Raw genomic sequence first — 20,339 nt, forward strand, 5'->3', positions numbered from 1 at the left:
ATTACCTTGTAGATTAACGAGGTTGTGTCCAACAAAACAACATCCTTGATCGACATTGCTTTTCTTTTGTAAAAATGCCAAGAATATTAGAAATACGGAAATAGGCATATTATTGTCCAACTTATTTTTCTCACCCCTCTTTACGTATATGTTACGTTGGAGGTGTTCAGATGCTGAGAAAAAATGATAATTCCAAAGACAGCATTAATATTATACAGGATAAGGTGTCTTAGACTGTGGAGCACTGTCTGCTGGAACTAGTAAATGCTGTCACTTCATTGCCACCTTCTCTCCTAATCAATTCCAGTTTTTTTATATAAGCATACTGCAGGCTCAATCGGTCCTTGTGCCAATTGAGCCCTCACTATGCTTAAGTAAAAAAAAAAAAAAACAGGAAGATGCACCAAGAAAATTTAAGATGCTACTCAGAAAGCTCAAGTTTTTTCCATAATTGTATAATTTTGTGAGCGAAGCTGCTTCGGTTCTAAATCATTCCCTCCTCTGTTTCAATAGTCGGGTACAACTTTAGAAGACGGGAGAGGCCATGCTCAGATGACCGAAACACAGCAGCCAATTTGCTCTGCGACTAAAGAAATAGTCCTGCGAAAAGAAAGTGACTGCTTAAAAATGCGTTTTTGTCGGTATAATGAAGATTTGTTTATCGAGACGAGTGTTTTGGTAAAACTGCAATGTTGAAAATGCTTCAGCACATGCCGGATCGCACATGCTATAAGCAACATCCCTCGCACATCATGCTCAATTTGGGAAGTGGCATAGAAACACATTTTAATGCTGGCATATCTGAATTGAAACACTATTGTTCCCTGATTATCACTGGCAAGCTTAAAATGCTCATTCGGGCAGCTAAACACTCACCTATCACGCTGCTGCCAACGATCGGTCGTGTGCGCGCTGAGCTGGAAACAATGAAGGCAGCATGTTCTCCGTCGGCGGGGACACTGGTCATCCGGCTCATGACGTCACCTGAAGTGCGTGCCTATTGGTAGAGGCTCGTGTGCACCCGCCTTTGAGGGGAAAATGCCGCTACGGTCTAAAGTTGTACCCGACTACTATATGTATGTAGCCACCTCTAGTTTATGACTTGCTCAATCGATGGCGTTGTGTGTATATGTCCTTTGAAATAATATAACTAGATAGCATTAGTGGTTTTCACTGCATATCCACAGAGTAAATGACGATAAGTGGGGCGAAGCGTCAGTGCATGTGTCCAACCATCCATGCGTCTGTCCGTCCATTCTTGATACTGTTCGTCCATCCGTCTGTTTGTTCATTCGTGCTTACATCCATCCGTGAGTCCGACTGTGCTTCTGTCTGTGCGTCCATCTGTCCGGATGAATAGACACACGGACGGACACTTCGTTCCATTCATTATTCTCTCCATGGATAACCTGTGATATTTTGTTTTTATGGCTGTCACCAGATTAATTTCTTTACTTTCATGACAAAAAAAGTCAAGGTTCTAGTTAAACTTGAAGTCGGTTAAAATCATCTATGAAGAGCACAAGGTGTCTATTAAAAACTGACAAGAGCTCATTGTCTCAATTTTTGTGGAAATGGTGACCTGGCTGTTTGCCATTACATTTCGCACAAGGAGTTCACCAAAGTCACATGCCCAAATCATCATAACCATGATGTCCAAGCTCTCATAACGGAGCAAGTCATTTTAAAAAGCATATACATTCCACATAGACGACCTTTCATTTCTATGTTTAAAATTAGTTTTTCTCTTTATGCAATTCTGGGCAACTTCTTGAGTGTAGACATCATGTTTTTGGTACTTCTGCTGGCCAGACCGCAATGAAAATTCCCTCACATATTCCTTAACATGTGCAGCTATCTCATTGGAAAGCTGACATCACTTATATAAGTACTACGAACTTAAATTAAGCAATAAGTGTAGGCTGAGCATTTTAATACTTCTCAAATAACAATTTATCTTGTACACTTAAATGTCCTATACACAGTTTTGATGGTTATTTGCATTCTACAGTTAATGTAAAGTAATATGAGCCATAATGGATCATTGTTATAAAAGTTTAGTGGCAGAAAAAGCGTGTCTAAAATAGCCATGTTTTACACATTGTCGTGGCACAAATAGAAAATTATGCAACTTACTTTAAAGGGGCTCTGCAAAACTTTTTGAGCATGGTTAGAAAGCACTGCTGATCAGCAGTGGAGGTTCCCAAAAACACACGAGCCAAATCTTATAATGCAGCACACAGCCTGGAGTTCAAAATAAATCATCAAAGTCAGCTAAAAATGACTTTCTCTTCTCTTGACAAATGACGGAAGACGCTCAAAAATCACTTGTAGAAGGCCATCTATCAGCCATTAGCTGATTTGAACAAGGCACGCTCAGTCGTTACAGGAAACGCCGCAAGAGGCCACCTACGCGTACGCATATGATCACACTAAAAAAGCCACGTATTCAAAGAAAAAAAAAAGAGAAAAAATGCTCAAGGTCACGGGCGTGTGTGTGACGTATTTTCTTTGCCCCTGCCATCCCTCCCTGCTTAGCTTCCAGCACTTTCGTCGGGATGAGAGAACAGAGAATGCGTTTGCAGCATACGACAAATCTTAGTTTAAAATTTTGCGGCTGTGAATTCGTGAGACAATAAACTCTTTTAGTGAATTCATTTCATGGTTACTTAAAAAAGTGTTTCAGGGCCCCTTTAAAACTAATTACATAAGTGAAATCAGCATAAAACATAAGTAAACAGTAAATATTGCATTGCCCTATACTACAGATTAAAGCAACTTTTTTTTTTTTTTTTGAAGTTGCATCTTCGTTCAAGTGCCCTCCGGAAGAGATCACATTTCCTTAGAGTGACTTTATAGTAATAATTACAGATGAATACTGTCATGGTGCTCCTTGGAAAAGACCATCATGCACAAGACAGTAAGAAAGAAGAGCATAAGACCATTTTTCTTGCCACCTCATCACCCTATTCTTGACCCATCTCTCCAAGTGACACCAGATATATGGACTATCATTATCATTTTATAGAATCTTTTACCCACTATCTTATGTGCCTGCCAATGCACCAGTATCTCGCTATGTTTTTATACTATATGCTTGATCTCCAAGAAAATTTGTCAAACCCTATAAGCTTTAAGTGTCGTGCAAAGCCTTGTAGCAAACATTTTTGGCATACAGTTGAACATTGTTCATATTCAAACACTCATCTTCATCTGGGTCATGGATCGAGCAGGATTCATCAGGCCCACACAAATTTGGAAAATACACTCAGACCTCATTATAACAAAGTTGCATCTTAGTCTAAAATAAGTTTGTTATATCCAAAAATTTGTTATAAAGGAATATTCCTAACACTATATCTATTGAAAGACTTTTTGTTTACTTCGTTATATCTGGGTTTGTTATATTGAGCTTTGAGTGTATTCACAGCATTAGTAAGAAAAGAGGTTCTGAATGAAGGGAGCCAGAATCCCTACTCACAGCGGTGGATAAATAATGCTGAACAATCTGCCATTGGTGACAACATGCAAAACCGTTGACACAACACTGAAAAGCACTTCTTCCAAAGTTATGCGACAGTTTTGATACTCGACTTAAGCTCTGTACATGTGTTCAGAGATGAAGCTATCTCATGTAGTCGGTCTCAGACAAATAGCCATCCACCTTTCTGGCTGTCCAACTAAGTACACTTAGAGAGCAGAACACTAGACTTCAGTGAGAGCAGTTTTCAATTCATGGTCTTATAACCAACAATCAAGACATTAGACAATCTGGAACCAAGACACGAAACACCAAAATGGAAAAAAAAGAAAACGTGGAAAGCATGGCTGTAATGCAAAAGAAAACTAATGTTTATGAATAAAAAAATTCACCAGACCTACACCTTGTGGGAATCTGTTTCATGCGAAGCACTTCGCAAGTCATAACCTATGTTGATTTTTTATAAGCATCACGAGGTGTACCGGCATGTTCTCATAAGTAACACGTCGTAAGTAACATTCTCGTGGAATAACATAACGTCAACTCTTCCATTCGAGCACAGATGTCAGTCTTATTGCAACAAAGCACAATTCATGGTGCGATGATGTAAATATCATATGTAACTACTGATACCGTATATTTCTCCGGGGTTGAGAAACACTTCAATACAGCTTGCTGAATCTTAACGATGCAAATGTATTGTTTATTAGACTATTATAAAAGTGGAGCCAACATTGGTACCTAACATTTCACATTACCCAGACATGAGGCCTGTATCACAGAAGTAGATATGAAATGTTTATTAGACATCCCAGCACTGCAGCTACAATTGCCATTGCACCAACACTACACCTACATAAAATATTTTTTCGAAGCAGTTTTGAGACCTCACATGTATGCGGCTCTATGGAAGCAGACCTGACTGCCACGCAGAATGCTTTGGTTTGATTCCAGCAGGGATCCTTATTTTTATTATGTATGTGCATTTGTCTGGTCATTGCTGCCCATGTCAATTTTTCTTAACACTCTTGCATTCAAATTACCAATGTCTGTTCTCGCTGTCAATCACCTGTGGCACATACCCGCATACTATGGCTTATGATATATGGGTATGTGCCACACGTATGGAGGAAGTGGTTTATGTCATGACCAGACAGTGATATTTGTCAAACCCTGTTACCCTACCATGCAAATTTTAATATATACCAAGTTCAGGAGGTGAACTCGAGAGCACTCAGACGTAAGCGGCTGGATAGATAGATAGTAGATAGAAATGCTAAAGGTGCCTCAGGTTTGCTAAGAAATACTTCGCATTTAAAAAGGGCAAGCACTCGGTTAAAATAAATTATTTTTTTTATTCCCAATTTGGCAACTTGCCTACAATCTTGAAGCACATTCAAGTGCAGCATGCAGAAACTTGAACCTTGCTCCACTTCAGATGAGATTTTTATTAGGCAGTTGAAATGCAATATGCAAGTCCATGCTTAATGTCGTGGGTTGTGCTGCCTCAAAGTTCCATGGTGATGCTGCCTGCTTTGCCTTTGCGGCCCAACTGAGGAAATGTAGATTTGCCTGAAAAAAATATATACATATATACAGTTAAACATGGTTATAACAAATCAGAAAAATGAATGCACAAATAAACAAAAAGGAACCTTAAGGTAGAGCTCACCCAAAACACTTATCTAGCAGTAAAAAACCCATACTATTATTGAGATGACAATTATATGGACACTCTGGACGGGTTTTCGCCGCTACCGCCAAGTTCCGTAACAAGTCCGAATTGATAACATGCCCCTGTGTACTGTAACTTTTACGAACGAGAAAAAAAAGAAGCAGAGATCAAATGCGCCAGCCCATCTCTATCGCCTGGAAGGCGCATACGACGCCTTTCGCAGAACACAGCGGCTCTCGCAGAACACAGCGAAAAGATGGACCACCGCATCAATTTCGTTGATGCCCGGGTCATCGACACGAAGGGTAACCACACAAAAAAACAGTTCTTAGAGTCCTGGCACATCCAAACAAGGCCTGTAAATGTTAACCGCTCAACCGGAACTTTACCCAGTGTATACGTGCACGGTCTACAGAACCAGTTGAAAAAACACCGCAGCAACAACAACATCAATAGAGAGGAGATGGAGAGGGTGACACCGCCAAGAAAAATCGCTTCAGAGCCGGCCGAGCAGTCACCCCTGAAAAAGGGACTGAATCGGTCCCGAAACGTTGGGTCGGTTCTCTGGACTATAACTTGGCTGGAGAGTTTATGTTACTAGTATGAAAGTTCACCCAGCCAGACAGATATTTGTTGAAGATGTTCACCTTTAAATGAGTGCACTTTCAGCGCGAAAAGCCAGTGTGAAAAGAGCACTTCTCCCTGGATAGCCGTGTTTGCTTACACCAGCATTTTATAGGAGTTCCACAATATCGGATCTAAAAAAGTTGGCTGCTAGCCTTACTCCGTAGAACATAACAATTCCTTGCTATCGCATTATTCGCATTGCATTCAACGCATTGTCGCATTGCGTAGCTGATCAGCTAATAGACTTCGGACTCTGCTCAGGCAACACTGTGAAAAACGCCGCCACCAGTGCCCTCATTGCCGCGCTGGTCATAACTGAGTCTGCATGCGAATATGCATAGGCCCTTTCTTATTGTTCATGTTGGGGCGTGGCTTCCTGAAAATCAAGGACACGACAAGCTTCTTCCATTAATCCAACCTCGCTTCAGAAAAGTAGGCAGCTCATCAAAGCGAACTGCGGTGTGATGAGTAAAGGAGAGGCACGAGACGCATGCCAAACACGGAAGCCTGGCGACGGTGCAGCAGAGTCACCCGAGTGCACGCGCAACAGCCACACAGACACAAGAGATTGGTCAGAGGAAGCTCGGGACGTGTGTCTCATGGCACACGTCCCGAGCTGAGAAGAAAAATTCCAGAAAATGAGTTAGAACTGTGTGTTGGGACGCTGAGCTGCAAAGACATGGGAAACGAGCGTCGATACGGCGATGGGAGCAGCATTACCATTAAGTTCTGAAGAATGTCAGCACAATGAACACGGGAAGTGGCCTTCGACCTCGGTGGTCCCGTGTGAGGCTGCCCAGACTTGCCGCATCCTTGCTCAGCAGTTCCTGGTGGACTTACAGCTTCCCCACATCCCATTAGGTAGGTAGCAGCCAACACCAGTCAACCGAAAGGACGTGACGCATCAGGCCTAGCGAGGCCGAAAATTCAGACAAAGATTGAGACCTCGGTAATGCAGACAAGTGAATCATCAAGCGGACACACGCCGCCGCCGATGACGGCGAGGTGGTACCACTTTGTCGTAGCTCCAAGGGTGGCATCAGAACAGTAAGAATGTTGTACTATTGCAAGAGAGCCCGAGAGTAGCCACTGAGATGCCATTTTGACCAGAGACAGTTTAAGGCTTAAGACTGAACTTGATTTGAATCAGTGTTCGCTACGGTATCGCTGTATAGCCAATTATTGTGTATGTACATGTTTATTTTGTTTGCCATTTTGTTTGGTGTGATAAAGTGGTCTAGCCACACTCGTGTCTCTCCCGCATCTCTCTCTCAAATCCATCCTTCGCAAGTGCTCCCGAGATAAAATTATTCGTGACATTTAATTGGAGAGCCTGTATCAGGTTTTTTCCCTTGTGTGGTCCAGTCACGTTATTGTTGGGGGGTGCAAGGAAGGAGTGGGAGAAGATACTGTGAGTCATTTGCGAGCGAAAACTCAATAAGGAACAAGGTCTAAAGTTTATTGGAGACTAAATGAAGTGCGTTAAAAAAGAGTGGCAGAACGAGATGAAGAAACCTAAGGCCAGACATGGGTGTGCCGAACAAGAGGCAAGACGCACCGAAAGAGAGGCAAGACGCGCTGAGCTAGAAGCAAATCATGCTGTACCGCTCAAAGCTTATGCTCGTGAAAAACAGGAGCTTAAGTGCCAACTGCGACTGGCACTAGCCAAAAGGGGCATTAGAGAGGACAAGAAAAGTCCCGTAGAAGTTGTGCTGGGAAAGTTTAGTGTGCCTGACCATGAGAGGTCCATTGCCACAGAACGAAAGGATAGAGAGCACGTCTGTTGTGCTAGCGACATGAGCCTTCTAAGCTGAGAGCAGAAGGAAAAAAGCTGAGACACGACAGATAGAGGTAACAAGGCACCGTTTAAGGAAGTATATGCCACTGTTGTTGAAGAGGGCAAAGAGAAAGAGAAAGCGACCCCTACAGACAATGGAGAGGCAGGGCATAGCGCTTCGGCGGTAAACGCGCATATTGGAGAAAGAAGCGTGGTGAAAGTGCGAGAGAAAGCACGCAAGAGGAAAATAACAAAAAAAGTGCCTAGACGTGCATAGTTGAAGGCGAAAAAGCAAAGCCGACGTAAACAGCTACAAAGGTACTGAAAAGTAGAGCCAATAACCAGGACACAAAAGACGTCGGTGAAGTTGTGAGTAGTAGAAAGCAAAGACAAAAAAAAAAAAAAGGTTACGAAAATGCATAGACTTCAGAGATTTGAAATGAGAGAGGTTCATGAAGGATAGGAAGCAGCCTCAGAAAGTTGGTTTGGAGATGCGTCGAGTGAACATCGACAGTGGGATCAGCTGTAGCGAGCGTTCGAGAGGATGGATAGCAAGTAGGCGCAGAAAAAAGCTGAAAAAGAAGCGGAATGTGAAGAAGCACCTACTTAAGGCAATGGTGTCCAATCAGTAAATGCTTTTGCAGAAAATAGATTCTGGACAGCGGACTACGTTACGAGAGACTTGATAGGTCAGCTTAAGCCGAGTTGAGCTGTTTATATATAGGGGATATTTTGTCTATGTATTGGAAATTGTGCAGATTTTTGGAATATTCAGTGTTAAGTACGGTGTGCAGTTGTTCTTGTGAGTGCACCGTGTAGTATAAGATAAGGAACTTGCGGACACGTGAACAGTTGATTGTAGTGCTTGATGCGTGTTGGTAAAAGTGTGTGATGGTGTGGTGTTGTGCCAAGTGAATATCAGTGAAGGCGTGCGGCTAAGAACGGTGATCTGCCAGCCCCGTTCACGTTCGGCCACAAGTCACGACATGGACAGAAGAACAGAAGGCGGAAACCAAGAAAGAAGAACAAGGTGCAGCCTTGCATACATCATTTCGAGAATAGAAAAACCGTATTTACGCACATTTATGCACCCCTAACTATTAGCCAGCTATTCGGAAAAAAACATTAACTCGCATATTTCGCGCTCTCCAACCCGCCTGAGTCAGCTCGCCAGCTCGCGCACCTTTGGACATTTCAATGTTTCGGCTGGGTGCGCCTCACCGAGCAGACGCGCCCCAGTCAAACAGGCTGCGAGCGCGAAGTCCCTTCTTTCAAGGACTTCCCCCCAAACTAGGGTCTCTAGAATACTGCACTTGAACACAAACTTGATGACTGTCGTCGGAACTGCGCAAGCATTTGCCTTCCCCTATCTCCCAATTTCTACCATCGGAATAATGGTGAGTATGCATGTTTGCATCACGGCAAGGACGACTTTCTGCATCAGGAAGTGTGAGGGCCTTTCGCAGCAATTGTTCTCCTCGTTCTCTGCGTCCGGGCTGCAACGCATGCTTGGTCGATTTCGGAATTATCGGTTTCGCCATCCGGCCGACGCGTTTTGACGGTTCCGTTACGATGTGTTACAATAGTTATATATATGGCGAAATTGAAGCTCGCTGCTGTAAATTTTGGCGAAGAAAACGGGAAGTGTTCCACTGCATAGTACTTCAAGGGGGCGTACTTCAAGGTGATGACCGGCGCAATTGGTGCGCGAAAAAGCAGAAGAGTGCGCGCTTGCTAATGCAAATTTCTTGGCATTGAAGGAGGCCTTTTCAATTATGTGCGAATGCTTAGTTCTTCCGGTATCGCCTTGTCGTGGGACCTAGTATCTCCCAGCATTGTCGAAAGAGCTTCAAAAAAACTAGGCATTCGAATGCGCTCGACGGAACCGAGGACTATGCGCTTTGGGAGGGCGGTGGCAGTGGCCGCGACCATAATTCCCAATCGGACTTCGCGATCAGTGATTCCCGCTAGACCGTGTGTGACTGGGTTTGACTGGTTGAAGTATGCGCCAATTCTTTCAAAATTAACACGTACACTTTTTTTGTGCTCCAATTTATTTCTTCTTTATTTAAATGTATATACTGCAGGCGTTAGGACTGTGACACAACATTTCGTAAGAGCTCGCGAAATTCCTGCGTAATTTTTGCAACGGGGCCCGAAAATCGTGAAAAAAAAGTGCACAAATTATGAGAGTAAATAATATGGTAAGCAGTTTTTTCAGAAAAAAAAAAAAACTCTTTAAAAGGAAGCGAAATGTGATGAGTAAACAAAGAGGCATGAGACGCATGCCGAACGGGGAAGCGTGGTGACGGTGCGCGAGAAGAGTCACCTGAGTGCACGCATACCAGCCACGTAGACGCAAGAGATTGGTCTGTTATGCCTTGGAGTCCAAACTGAACTTCATTGCCTCTGCAAAGGCAACCAGCGTAAAAACCAGCGAGCGTGCCGAGGTGACGCTATCCCCGTCAACGGTGTGTCTTATGCAACGCTTGACAAGCTCCCTCCAGCAACGGGTCCGATTCCAGCCAGATGATGCAGTCAATGTCATCTAGCCCGGCATGTCTTACGCAATGTGTGGCAATACCACTCGCCCAAGGGTGCAAACCAGCGGTGGTTCCTGATGGGAGGCTACTGACACAAGGGCTAGCGGCGTTCCTAATTGGAGGCTGCTAACGTAAAAGATCCTCAGGGCCTCTAAAAGAACCAAGCGGTGCGACGACAAGCAGCAGATGAAAGCGTCAGGGCGTCGGAAAGTATCCAAAGAAATCCCGGGTTCACGTCGCAACTCAGTGCGAACTCCCTAAGCTCTCCGCCCTAGTGCCGAATGTGTAACGCCTTTGTTTATACAGCACATAAATGTTATCTTAACTCAACGTCGCCTTGTCTGCTCCATCTATCAGCTCTGTGCAGAAGCAGCCGTAAGCCGAGAGACGCGTTACCCAACAGTGGTGACAGTGGCACAAGTCATAACAGTGGATGGAAGCTGCGGGTTCAGCCAGTGTCAGCTACCTTGATGCGGTGAGTGCCTCATGTTTTCCCTTCAGTTCACCAGACTGCTCTAGCACAAGTTATAGTAGTTTAAAGAAGGGCTGTGAGAAGCACTAGAGTGAGCTTTGATTGTTTGAAGCCAAGTCAGAGCACTTTGAAAGCAAAGGTAATGCAAAGGGTATAAACACGGTAGTGTTAAAATTGCTTGCGCGTCTTGCTAGTAGACTTATAGTGGGTACGGGAAGTAGATTCTTAACAAGGGCAAACAGCAAGAGGCTAGTGTAAATGATGGAGAACCCTAATGTGAAGGAACTCATCAAAATTTGTGAGGAACTTGGCCTTACTTTGGGCAGTGCGAAACAAAAACAAGCAATCCTTGAGATCATGAAGAATGAAGGAGTGATGGCTGAGGAAGTCGATGAGGCCTGGGCGGATATCAAAGAACGTCGCGGGGAGGCTCGAAGGCGAAAACTTCGGGAGGAAGCTCAAAGGCGGGAGCTTCACAAGGAAGTAGAAAGGCGAGAATGCCGTGAGGAGGCTGACAGACAGAAGCACCTAGAGTTGAAAAGAATAAAATTGGCAATGCTGCAGTGTTCGCCGGCGCCTAGCGTAGCTTCTGCGACGGTTCAGGTCAGCGATCATAGAATTTGGGACCAACTGCCACTGTTCGCAGTAGGCAAGGACATGGCGAAGTATCTCGTCAAGTTCAAACATGTTTGTGAGCAAAATGCCTTGGAGCAGTCTCTTTGGGCGCAGAACCTGTTAGCTCTGCTTCCCAACGAAGTATCCTACGTGATAACGTGCTTGTCGAGGGACGCGCCTGAGAGCTATGACGAGGTTAACAAAGTTCTCTGGGGATGTTATAAGTTGTCACCATAGGCTTTCCAGGAAAGGTTCCGGTATGCAAAAAATGGCAATGAGTCACACGTTGCCTTTGCGTTTCATTTTAAAGCCGATTTAATTGAATGGCTGAAGGGCGAAGAAGTTCATTGCGATCGCGATAAGGTGGTAGAATACGTTGCATTGAAACGATTCTACCGCTGCGTCGAGGATGATGTCAAGCTTTGGCTGCAGGACAAGCTTGGCGAAGTACACAGTGATGGGATTGACTTGAGCAGTTTTGGAGCAGATTCTTAGAGCAGCAAAATGTGCATTTTGGAGCAGGAAAAGATGATTTTGGAGCCGCTAGAAATGCGTTTTGAAGCAGGAAATACAACTTTTGGAGTGAGAAAAACGAGCTTAAGAAGAGATGCTACTCGAAGACACTTTTTTTTAAATATTCACCCTAGAGCAATGAAACTTTAGCTGTTTATAAAACTTTTTATGCTGATTTCAATTATATAATTACTTTTCTTGCAAGTTGCTTACTTTTAGCTCTGCGAAATGACAAAGCGAAAACCTTAACCCTGTTGCCCCCCCTCCCCCTCTTAAACTTCCGTAATTTTTTACCATTCATAATGTTTAATATAAAGTGTGGAATAGAAATAACTAATTAGGAAGCACATACAAAATTCGTAATAGGCATGAAAAATAATAGACGTAAAAAAGTCCATATTTAACCTACCCTATTAAAGGTTTACATACAGTTTTTCTATAAAATAAAATATTAAAATTTGAATTAGATAATTGTATTTGTCATACTTTGGAAAAAATTTAAGGCAAAATTTCATGTAGATCCAAGCACTAGAAGTGCCCGAAAAAGGAGGGGCACATTTTAAAAAATGGCAAAATTTGTGTTTTCAGAAAAACAAGTTTTAAAGTTAAAATTGAGTTTTTATTTATGAAAAATGTGTATGAATAGGATGAAATTCGCACATCAAAAAGAACAATCTTTCTTGTAGTGGCCACTGCCACTAAAATACGCCAGCACCATGACTTTTTCTTTCTCGGCATTTTCGAGCCAACTCATCACAGGCATTTCGCTTACAGATAGGACCATGAACCGTTGGTCAAACTTCTTCCGCTCCATCTGGCAGAGCTTTGTGCCGACTGCAAGCTAGGAAGAAGTTTGACAGGACTGCAAAATCTAAACTAAGTCCAGTGTCAAGGGACACTACAGTGCTGATGCCACTTTGGGGCCACGTTTGTGCCACATAGCGTCGTACATAATGGCGATGTCGTCCCCACTAAGCTTCCTCACTGTGAGCTCCTTCGACCTCGCAAGAGTCGCACTGAAATCATCCGTTGCCGCATCACGAACTTTCTGGCTGATGGCTGTGAATGACTTTTGATTGATTGATTTGTGGGGTTTAACGTCCCAAAACCACCTTATGATTATGAGAGACGCTGTAGTGTAGGGCTCCGGAAATTAATGACTTTTGATGCATTGGCTTTTGCAAGCCAACAACTGCCGCAAATGGGACCAGCTTCTCGTAGTCTATTTCTACAGACTGGGCGCCACGACTTTCACGCGCGAGCAATGGCTTTTTGATTCATAACGGAGATAAATACACGAGAAAAGCATTGTTCAGCTGCGTTGCTCGACAAGACGTAGACCCCGCAAGTAGGTTTCACAGCACATACAGGCGCGCAGCGGCCAATGGCGGTCCCCGATCCGTACCACGTGATAAGCCAGTCGTGGCACTCGAAAAACGTGCAAAAGCATGCTTATTTTTATTATTTCTCGCGCCCCATCAGTGAAGGAAACTCTCGTTATTTGAAGAGTGAGACTCGACTCTTTGCCCCATGCGATCAACAATGACGAGCGGCGGCAAGGTGCTCGAAGACTGTACACTTTGGACCTTTTAACAGGCACCTTGTGCTCTTTACACGCAATTTTAAAATATTTCCAGTTAAGTCTCGATATGTTATTTTTTTTTAGAACAGTAGAGGTACTAATCTTATCAAAACAGGAGAAAATAAAAAATCGGTAATTTTGTAGAAAACTCGCGTTTTTCGACCCGCATCTCTCCTTAAGGCTCACTGCCAAGTGAGACACTGACCGTGTGAAGCAAAGCAGTGAACTAAGGAGGGATGCTTTTAAATTAAGAAGTTCTGTGCAATCATGGATGTTTGAAGGTGTTTGTATAACATCGGAGAATATTAACCCAAACTTATTTTAAACCTTCCAGTGCCTTTTTTAATAAGGGACGCAACCAACTACGAATTGGTTCTGCATTCTGGCTGCCGAAATAATGTAGGAGAGCAGTTATTATTGAAGAACAAATAAATCACTATGGAATTTTTTACTGAAGACTAGCAACACTGTTTAATTTTTTTTTTAATTGCAGAAGAATTGTTGTCTAGTTGGTTGTCTTCTTGTCTGACATCACGTCATGGGCTGCAGAGAGTCATATTTCTCCTTCACTAAACAAGGACTAGTAGTACAGATGCGCTTGCTTGATCCAGTATGTGGTGTGCGAACAATGGTCGCCCAAAGAACTTCACTTTTTAGGGGTCGCGGAAACGCTAATCTAAGAGGCTTACATTGTCTCACAACATTCATAAACGCTCGTGGCGACACCAAGCATGGATCCAAGCACGTTTAAATCGCATCACAAAAGCTTATTGACAGCATCCCATATGACCGTGAAATACGCGGCCGCGTGGACAGTGCTGCCGGAGCGTGATGCACTTGGCAGCGGCGTTCGGTGACGATAAGCGAAATGTGTAGCTACGGCGACAAAAAATTGGCACACACTGCACTTGGTATTGCATTTTGGAGTGCCAACAAGCGAAACTGCTAGCTGCTGTTCCGAGCAATCTTGGTATTGGAGGGAGGGGGGAGTTGACGAGCTTGACTGTGAGGTCCGCTGCCGATGCATAAAATGCCCGTCCACGGTTCCAAGAATTTAGCAAGTGGTTTCGTTGCTTGCGAAGATGCAGATTTGCAAGAGTGCGCTGGCACATTGTTCTCGCCTGCAAAGTTTGTCTCGCCGTCAGCAGAGGTAGGCCTAAAGGCGGCTTCGGTGATGCGCCGCACTCGTAGACCGCACGCCCGCTCCAAGCTAAAGCATAATTATATCCTAAGTGATCATCGAGCCGTGAACACGTCACGAAGTAGCGATTTCTGACAGCATGTCCTCGCGACGCACGAGCAGCAGACGGCGTTTTCACAGAGTGAGCATCGAGCCTATGACGAGACGAGCTGGAGCCACACGGTGGCCTTCAAAATGACCTTCAAATATTTGCTTTTTGTGCGATCGTTTTTTAAGTGAGGAACCAGCTAAGGCGGAAAATTTTAACACAAAGAACACGACTTCTTGGGCTCTTTCTGATGAGCCCAAGAAGCCGGCTCCTGGCCGCGCCATTGCGAATCTACAATTTTTCAAAAATCGCTATTTTTTCATGATTTCCAGAAATATTTTCACTACCTAGAAGGGTGAAATGAATTTTCTGAAGCACTTCTGCTCAGTTTTCAGGGTAGATATTTTGGAATTAGATAGAAAAAGGGTTCCAGAAACTGAAAACAAAAGAGAAACAAAAGTAGATTGTTTCGGCCATTTTTGAAGATACGAAAGCCGCATCCCTCCCTTGATATTTGAGCTAAGTCTGACTTGACCTTTGAAAATTAGTCACAAATAAGTTTTAAACTGGTTCGCTAGTTCACTGCCCTTCCAGCTTTCAGCCGTTTCGTGCTGCTGTTTTCTATCCACCTGCCAAACACGATTAGCTCGGAGCCTCGGACACTGGCTCGCGGCAAGCCGAACTGTCCAAGGTGCATTTTCAGGGGGTCACCCTAATTTACACCAGTCTGGGGACAATTGTCTGCACCTCCCCATAAATCAGTGACCGGCCATATCCCCCCCACCCCCAGCCGTACACTGATTTTCCTCACACGTGGGTAAATTGGAAGGCCGCAGGCGAGCCCTAACCGCACGCTGTCACCCGCGACGCGTTGCGCCCGTTTTTTTTTTCGATAGTATCTTGTAATTAGGCACAGTTTTGGTGCATACAAGAGCAAATGTAGCCGGATGTAGCAGGTTTCCAGTCGTGGTGCAGTTTGGCGCAATCGGTGCAGCTATCGCATCACTGAGTACAGCTATACAAGGCAGCAGAGTTAGCTGAGTGCTACACTCGCCGAAACTTGCATAGTAGGGCAGTGCGCGTTAAAAAAGGTAAAAGAGGGCTTTTCAAAGAAACCTGATGAACAGAAACCCACTCTGCAGCGTAATTTCAGAGAGGACCCGTTTTACGAAGGACACTGTAGGGGAAGGGCAAATGGAAGTACAAAGATCTAGTGAGGTTCCTGAGCAGCGCATCGATACCACACGGGCATTGGAGTCACGAAAGCCACATATCTGCTATAACTGCAAAAAGGAAGGGCACATCGCGTTACGTTGTAAACAAAAAGTTTGCTTTCGCAAAAATCCGAGGATTGAAAAAAAAAAAAGTTTCATACATTAATACCTAGAGGGGAATCTGGCGTTGGTGTCTACGCGGGCTCCTTCAGCAGCGCTTGTACCCGCATGGAAATTATGAGAAAAACAGGCTTCAGATCCGCTTCGGATGGATAACATTCTTGAGATTCGCGACGCTTCTTTTTCGAGTGTAAAACAAAGTGATATGAACTTAGATTTAAATGAAACTTGCTTCAGTTATTTGTGTGCTAACTTTACTGCAAAAAGTTTTTGTGACCACGTGGCAAAAGTGAAACCTGGGCAAATTGAACCATCAGGGTACACATCGCTCTGCGATTGCATTCCAGATTTCGCATCAAGGTTTAATGAATTATTTTTTACAACACCCAAAACAAACCTCCTTATTTTTATCTATTTATGGAAATAACAGTACAGTATTAGGTGAGAAAATCTTATCATTTTGTCTTCTGCGACGCTACGGGCATCTGTCCCAGTGGTCTGTTCCAGTGATCTGCCCCCAACGCATCTCTGGTTTGTTGTGAAGTCGAGTCAGCGGAGTATGACGGTGTGTCTACTTAGCTTTGTCATAGCTTTGCAGTTGATTTAAAACGAGTTTAAGCAACACGCGCTCATGAAAAACATAAACTTGAGGCAATATCCTGCACTCGCATGAAACGCTACACCTACTTCCAGCAATGAGTGGATGACGCTTCGTTTAAACTGTCAAATACGACCCGAAAAGCTCCAACGTCACAGCAAATCAGTAGATCTAGTGGTCGTCAGCCTTTTCGAACAACAAAGGCACTGCTTCAGCCTTTTTCACCACACCCCACTACACACGCTGCGCGAAGAACGAAACTGAAACTGCAAAAAAAGACCGTAGACATTTCGCTGCTTACCCTATCCAATCCAAAACTTGTACTTCCCATAATTCCCATGCAGGTACGCGATTGCAGCGCCAGACTCCTCTCTAGGTATTATTGTATGAAACTCTATGAGAAAAAAACATGCCGTTCTTAGAGCCGCGTCTCTGGGAAATTAGTGTCAATGGGAAAACGTGTCAAGCACTTCGAGACTCAGCCGCAATCATGGACGTTGTCCATCCTTCGCTTGTGTCTTTGAACGACTTTACAGGAGAATGCGCGTAGATCAGGCAAGTCGCCGAAGAGCAGAGTGCTTGCTTACCAATCGCTACGGTTGTCATTGAAAGCTCTTTCGGTAAGCTTTGCACCGAAGCGGTCGTGTCTGCCGTGCTTCCAGATTGTTTTCCTTATCTTTTTTTTTTTCAGATGACTCTGAGCAGCTTATCAAAGACCAGGGTAAATCCTTCTTTTCCAACTTAGCGTACATGGCCCTCACGCAATCGCAAGCAAGAGAGCTTTCGCAGGAACGTTATTTCGTTCAATGTAGTGAAACACCACCTGCAAAAGCGGCTGATCTGTGTGACCTTGGCGATGAGTCGATGGAGCCTCGGACAGGAAAGTCTCCAGGTGAGTAACTCGAGTCGCCCAAAGCTGAAGCGAGTGGCGAAGTCTCTGTCGGCAGAGGAGACGAAGTGTTGCTCTTGGGCGAGAAGGACAGTACTCTCTTGCCTGCAGTTGAAAGTGAGAGTGAGCTGTCGAGGGTTGATCGAGAAATGCTCATTTGAGATCAGCGTTAGGACCTCTAGATTAAATCGCTACTGGAAAGCGTCAAATTGGGAACCAAGAAAAGGATTTTCTTTTTATGAGAAATCATGGCTTCTCTGTCGTAGCTACAGAGATATGCAAGGTCTTAAGTATGAGCAGCCCTTCGTACCGCATAAGTATCGTTGCCTAAAAGTGGCCGTTACTGAGGTGGAGCATTATACTCCAACAGCACAACTCAGACGTTCGCTATAAGAAAGAAAAGCTAAACGCTAACACAGATGCATTCAGCCATGCGTTTTAGGTAGTACCTTGTCCACCTTTCCGCCTTTCGCTGGTGGTCGGGGTAAAATTTTGTCCTCATTACGGCCTTAGCTGAGCGCTCTCGTCCAGAGTGATCTCAAGGGGCCAACTTTATGTTGTATTCTACTTCATTGCATTGTTGGAAGGGTAACCATATGTGCCTCTTGATGTAGAGGGAACTAAATTCCAATAGACATGTAGCTAGGTATATATTTTACTATATTGTGTCTGGTGTTCTGTCGGGTAAATGAGGGAACTTTTTTGTGTCGTGTGTTGTTTATTGTCGAACCGTTCTTGACAAGTTGGAGAACCATCAACAAGTGTTGAATCATAGATCCTCAAGAGATGAGCGAAGCTAGCGACAAGTTTTGGGCGACAAGCCAGTGGAGCTGGGATCTTTATTCAAGAATGGATCTGTTCACGGAACAGAGCCTGGAGCCACATGCTCACCATGGCCCTGGAGGCGAACCTTGAGGGACCTCGCGAACGAGCGCGCCCGAGGTCTGAGCCATGTGAAAGCAGCTCGTCTTTGGTGCACTGTCTGGCGGCGGGGCTGCTGTTATGCTTTGTAGTCCAAACTGAACTTCGTTGATTCTGCAAAGGTAACCAGCATCAAAACCAGCGAGCGTGCCCGGTTGACGCCTTCACCGTCAACGGTGTGTCTTATGCAACCCGTGACAAGCTCCCTCCAGCGACGGGTCTGATTCAAGCCTGATGATGCAGTTGACGTCATCTAACCCGGCGCGTCTTAAGCAACGAATGGCAATACCACTCGCTCATCAGTGGAATCCAGCCGCGGTTCCTGATTGGAGGCTGCTAACGTAAGGGCTAGTGGTGTTCCTGATTGAAGGCTGCCGACGTAAGGATTACCAGGGCCTATAAAAGAAGCAAGCAATGCGACCACAAGCAGCAGACGAAAGCGTGGAACTGTCAGAGCGTCGGAGAGCGTACGAAGAAATTCCGGGTCCACGTCGCACCTCAGTGGAAGCTCCCTAAGCTGTGAGCCCCAGTGCCAAATCTGTAATGCCTCTGTTTATGCTGCACATAAATGTTGTTCTAACAGACTGCCCCCTTATCCACTCCGTCTATCAGCTCTGCGCAGAAGCAGCCGTGAGCTGAGACACGTGTTACCCAACAGTGGTGACAGCGGCACGATACCTAACAAGTCGGAGAAAGGCTCATGGCACGCAACACGAGCCGAGAAGAAAAATTCCAGAGGACAAGTTGGCACTGTGTGTTGGGACGCCGATCTGCGAAGACATGGAAAACGAGCATCGCTACAACAACGAGAGCAGCATGACCGCCTTGTTCTGAAGGATGTCGGCGCGAAGAACCTGGGAAGTGACCGTCGACCTCGGAGGTCCCAGGTGAGGCTGCCCGGGCTTGCTGCATCCTCACTCAGCAGTTCTGGGTGGACTACTTCCCCACATGACATTAGGAAAGGAGCAGCACACACCAGTCAGCCGAGTGGACTCGTCAGCAGGGGAGTTCTTAACAAGCGGGGTCTAGAAAATCCGAAAATCGAGACAAGGATCGAGACATTGGCAATGCAGACGATTGGATCGTCAAGCGGACGCGCGCCGACGACGATTACGGCGTGGCGGTGCCACTTGATCATAGCTCCGAGAGTGGCATCATGATAGTAAGAATGTTCTACTCTTGCGAGAGCGCACGAGAGTAGCCCGGGAGACATCATTTTGGCTACAGTTTAAGGCTTAAGACTGAACTTGAGTTTGATCAGTGTTAGTTACGGTATCGCTGTGTAGCCGATCATTGTGTATGTACATTTATAGTGCCTAGAATATACTAGCTAGTATGCCGTTCGCCAGCTCGTTTCAATGGAGGAGGGTGGCACAGATTTGGATGAATGACCGGGGTTGCCGCGAGAGGCGCTGCCAAGCAGGTGGGTGCTGATTCCATGTGTCGTCTGCTTCGCACAGCCGATTTGCAGGTGCTAAGTGGATTTTTGTGTTCGCGTTTTAAGTGTTATTACCGGGTTGTGTGCTTGTTGTTCGTGTTGTCAAAGGGTGTGTGAGTGGTTGTTGTGTTTTTGTGCCTGTCACAATGGGAACTATGAGGTGAATAATAGAATGATGAAGTCAGGGCGATCGAAGGAAAGAACCTGCTTCGTACCGTTCCGTACAACTGGTTACCGTTCGAACAAACAGCAATTTTCCTTATTCATGGCCTCAGCAGATGAAGCACATCTCGCGAAATGGGACAAAAGGATAAAGAGGGCGAACAGGAGACTGACAACAACTGCCGTGGTTCGTGAGAGATCATTTCATGAAAGTTTCATCAAGCGTGCGTTCACTGCCATCATGAACGCGGTGCCCACCACATTTGCTGAATATCCCCCGCGCCTTGTTCCAAAATTGCCAACAAAATGAAAAACAAATTTTTGTCTTCAGCATGTAGACATTCCAGCAAAGCACCACCACAGCGCCGAGTCAATTGCCTTGGAAGCGATCTCTGCCAAAGAATTTTGTGCTGAGGATAATTCTTCCGTGCCTGAAAAGTGCGCCACACCCCGTGGATCATAAACAGAAAGCATGCAAGACAC

The 20,339-nt window shown here is 44.9% G+C and overlaps 1 protein-coding gene across 5 annotated transcripts in view; it reads right to left on the reverse strand.

The window, feature by feature from the left end:
- Positions 1–4,816: 4,816 nt before the first annotated feature.
- The window catches only part of kappaB-Ras (NFKB inhibitor interacting Ras like 1), a 100,986-nt gene continuing 85,463 nt past the window's right edge, over positions 4,817–20,339 (reverse strand). For 4 of the 5 annotated variants that reach the window (XM_037427338.2, XM_037427335.2, XM_037427334.2 and 1 more), the window contains 2 exons: positions 17,270–17,440; positions 4,817–5,053 (listed from right to left, as the gene is read on the reverse strand). In XM_037427338.2, the coding sequence (XP_037283235.1) occupies positions 4,989–5,053; positions 17,270–17,440 (236 nt within the window). In that variant the 3' untranslated portion in view covers positions 4,817–4,988. The remainder of the gene's footprint in view (positions 5,054–17,269; positions 17,441–20,339) is intronic. The other variant, XM_037427339.2, reaches the window with a different exon arrangement.

This window comes from Rhipicephalus microplus, chromosome X, assembly GCF_043290135.1.
Source record: "Rhipicephalus microplus isolate Deutch F79 chromosome X, USDA_Rmic, whole genome shotgun sequence".
Lineage (NCBI taxonomy): Eukaryota > Metazoa > Arthropoda > Arachnida > Ixodida > Ixodidae > Rhipicephalus > Rhipicephalus microplus.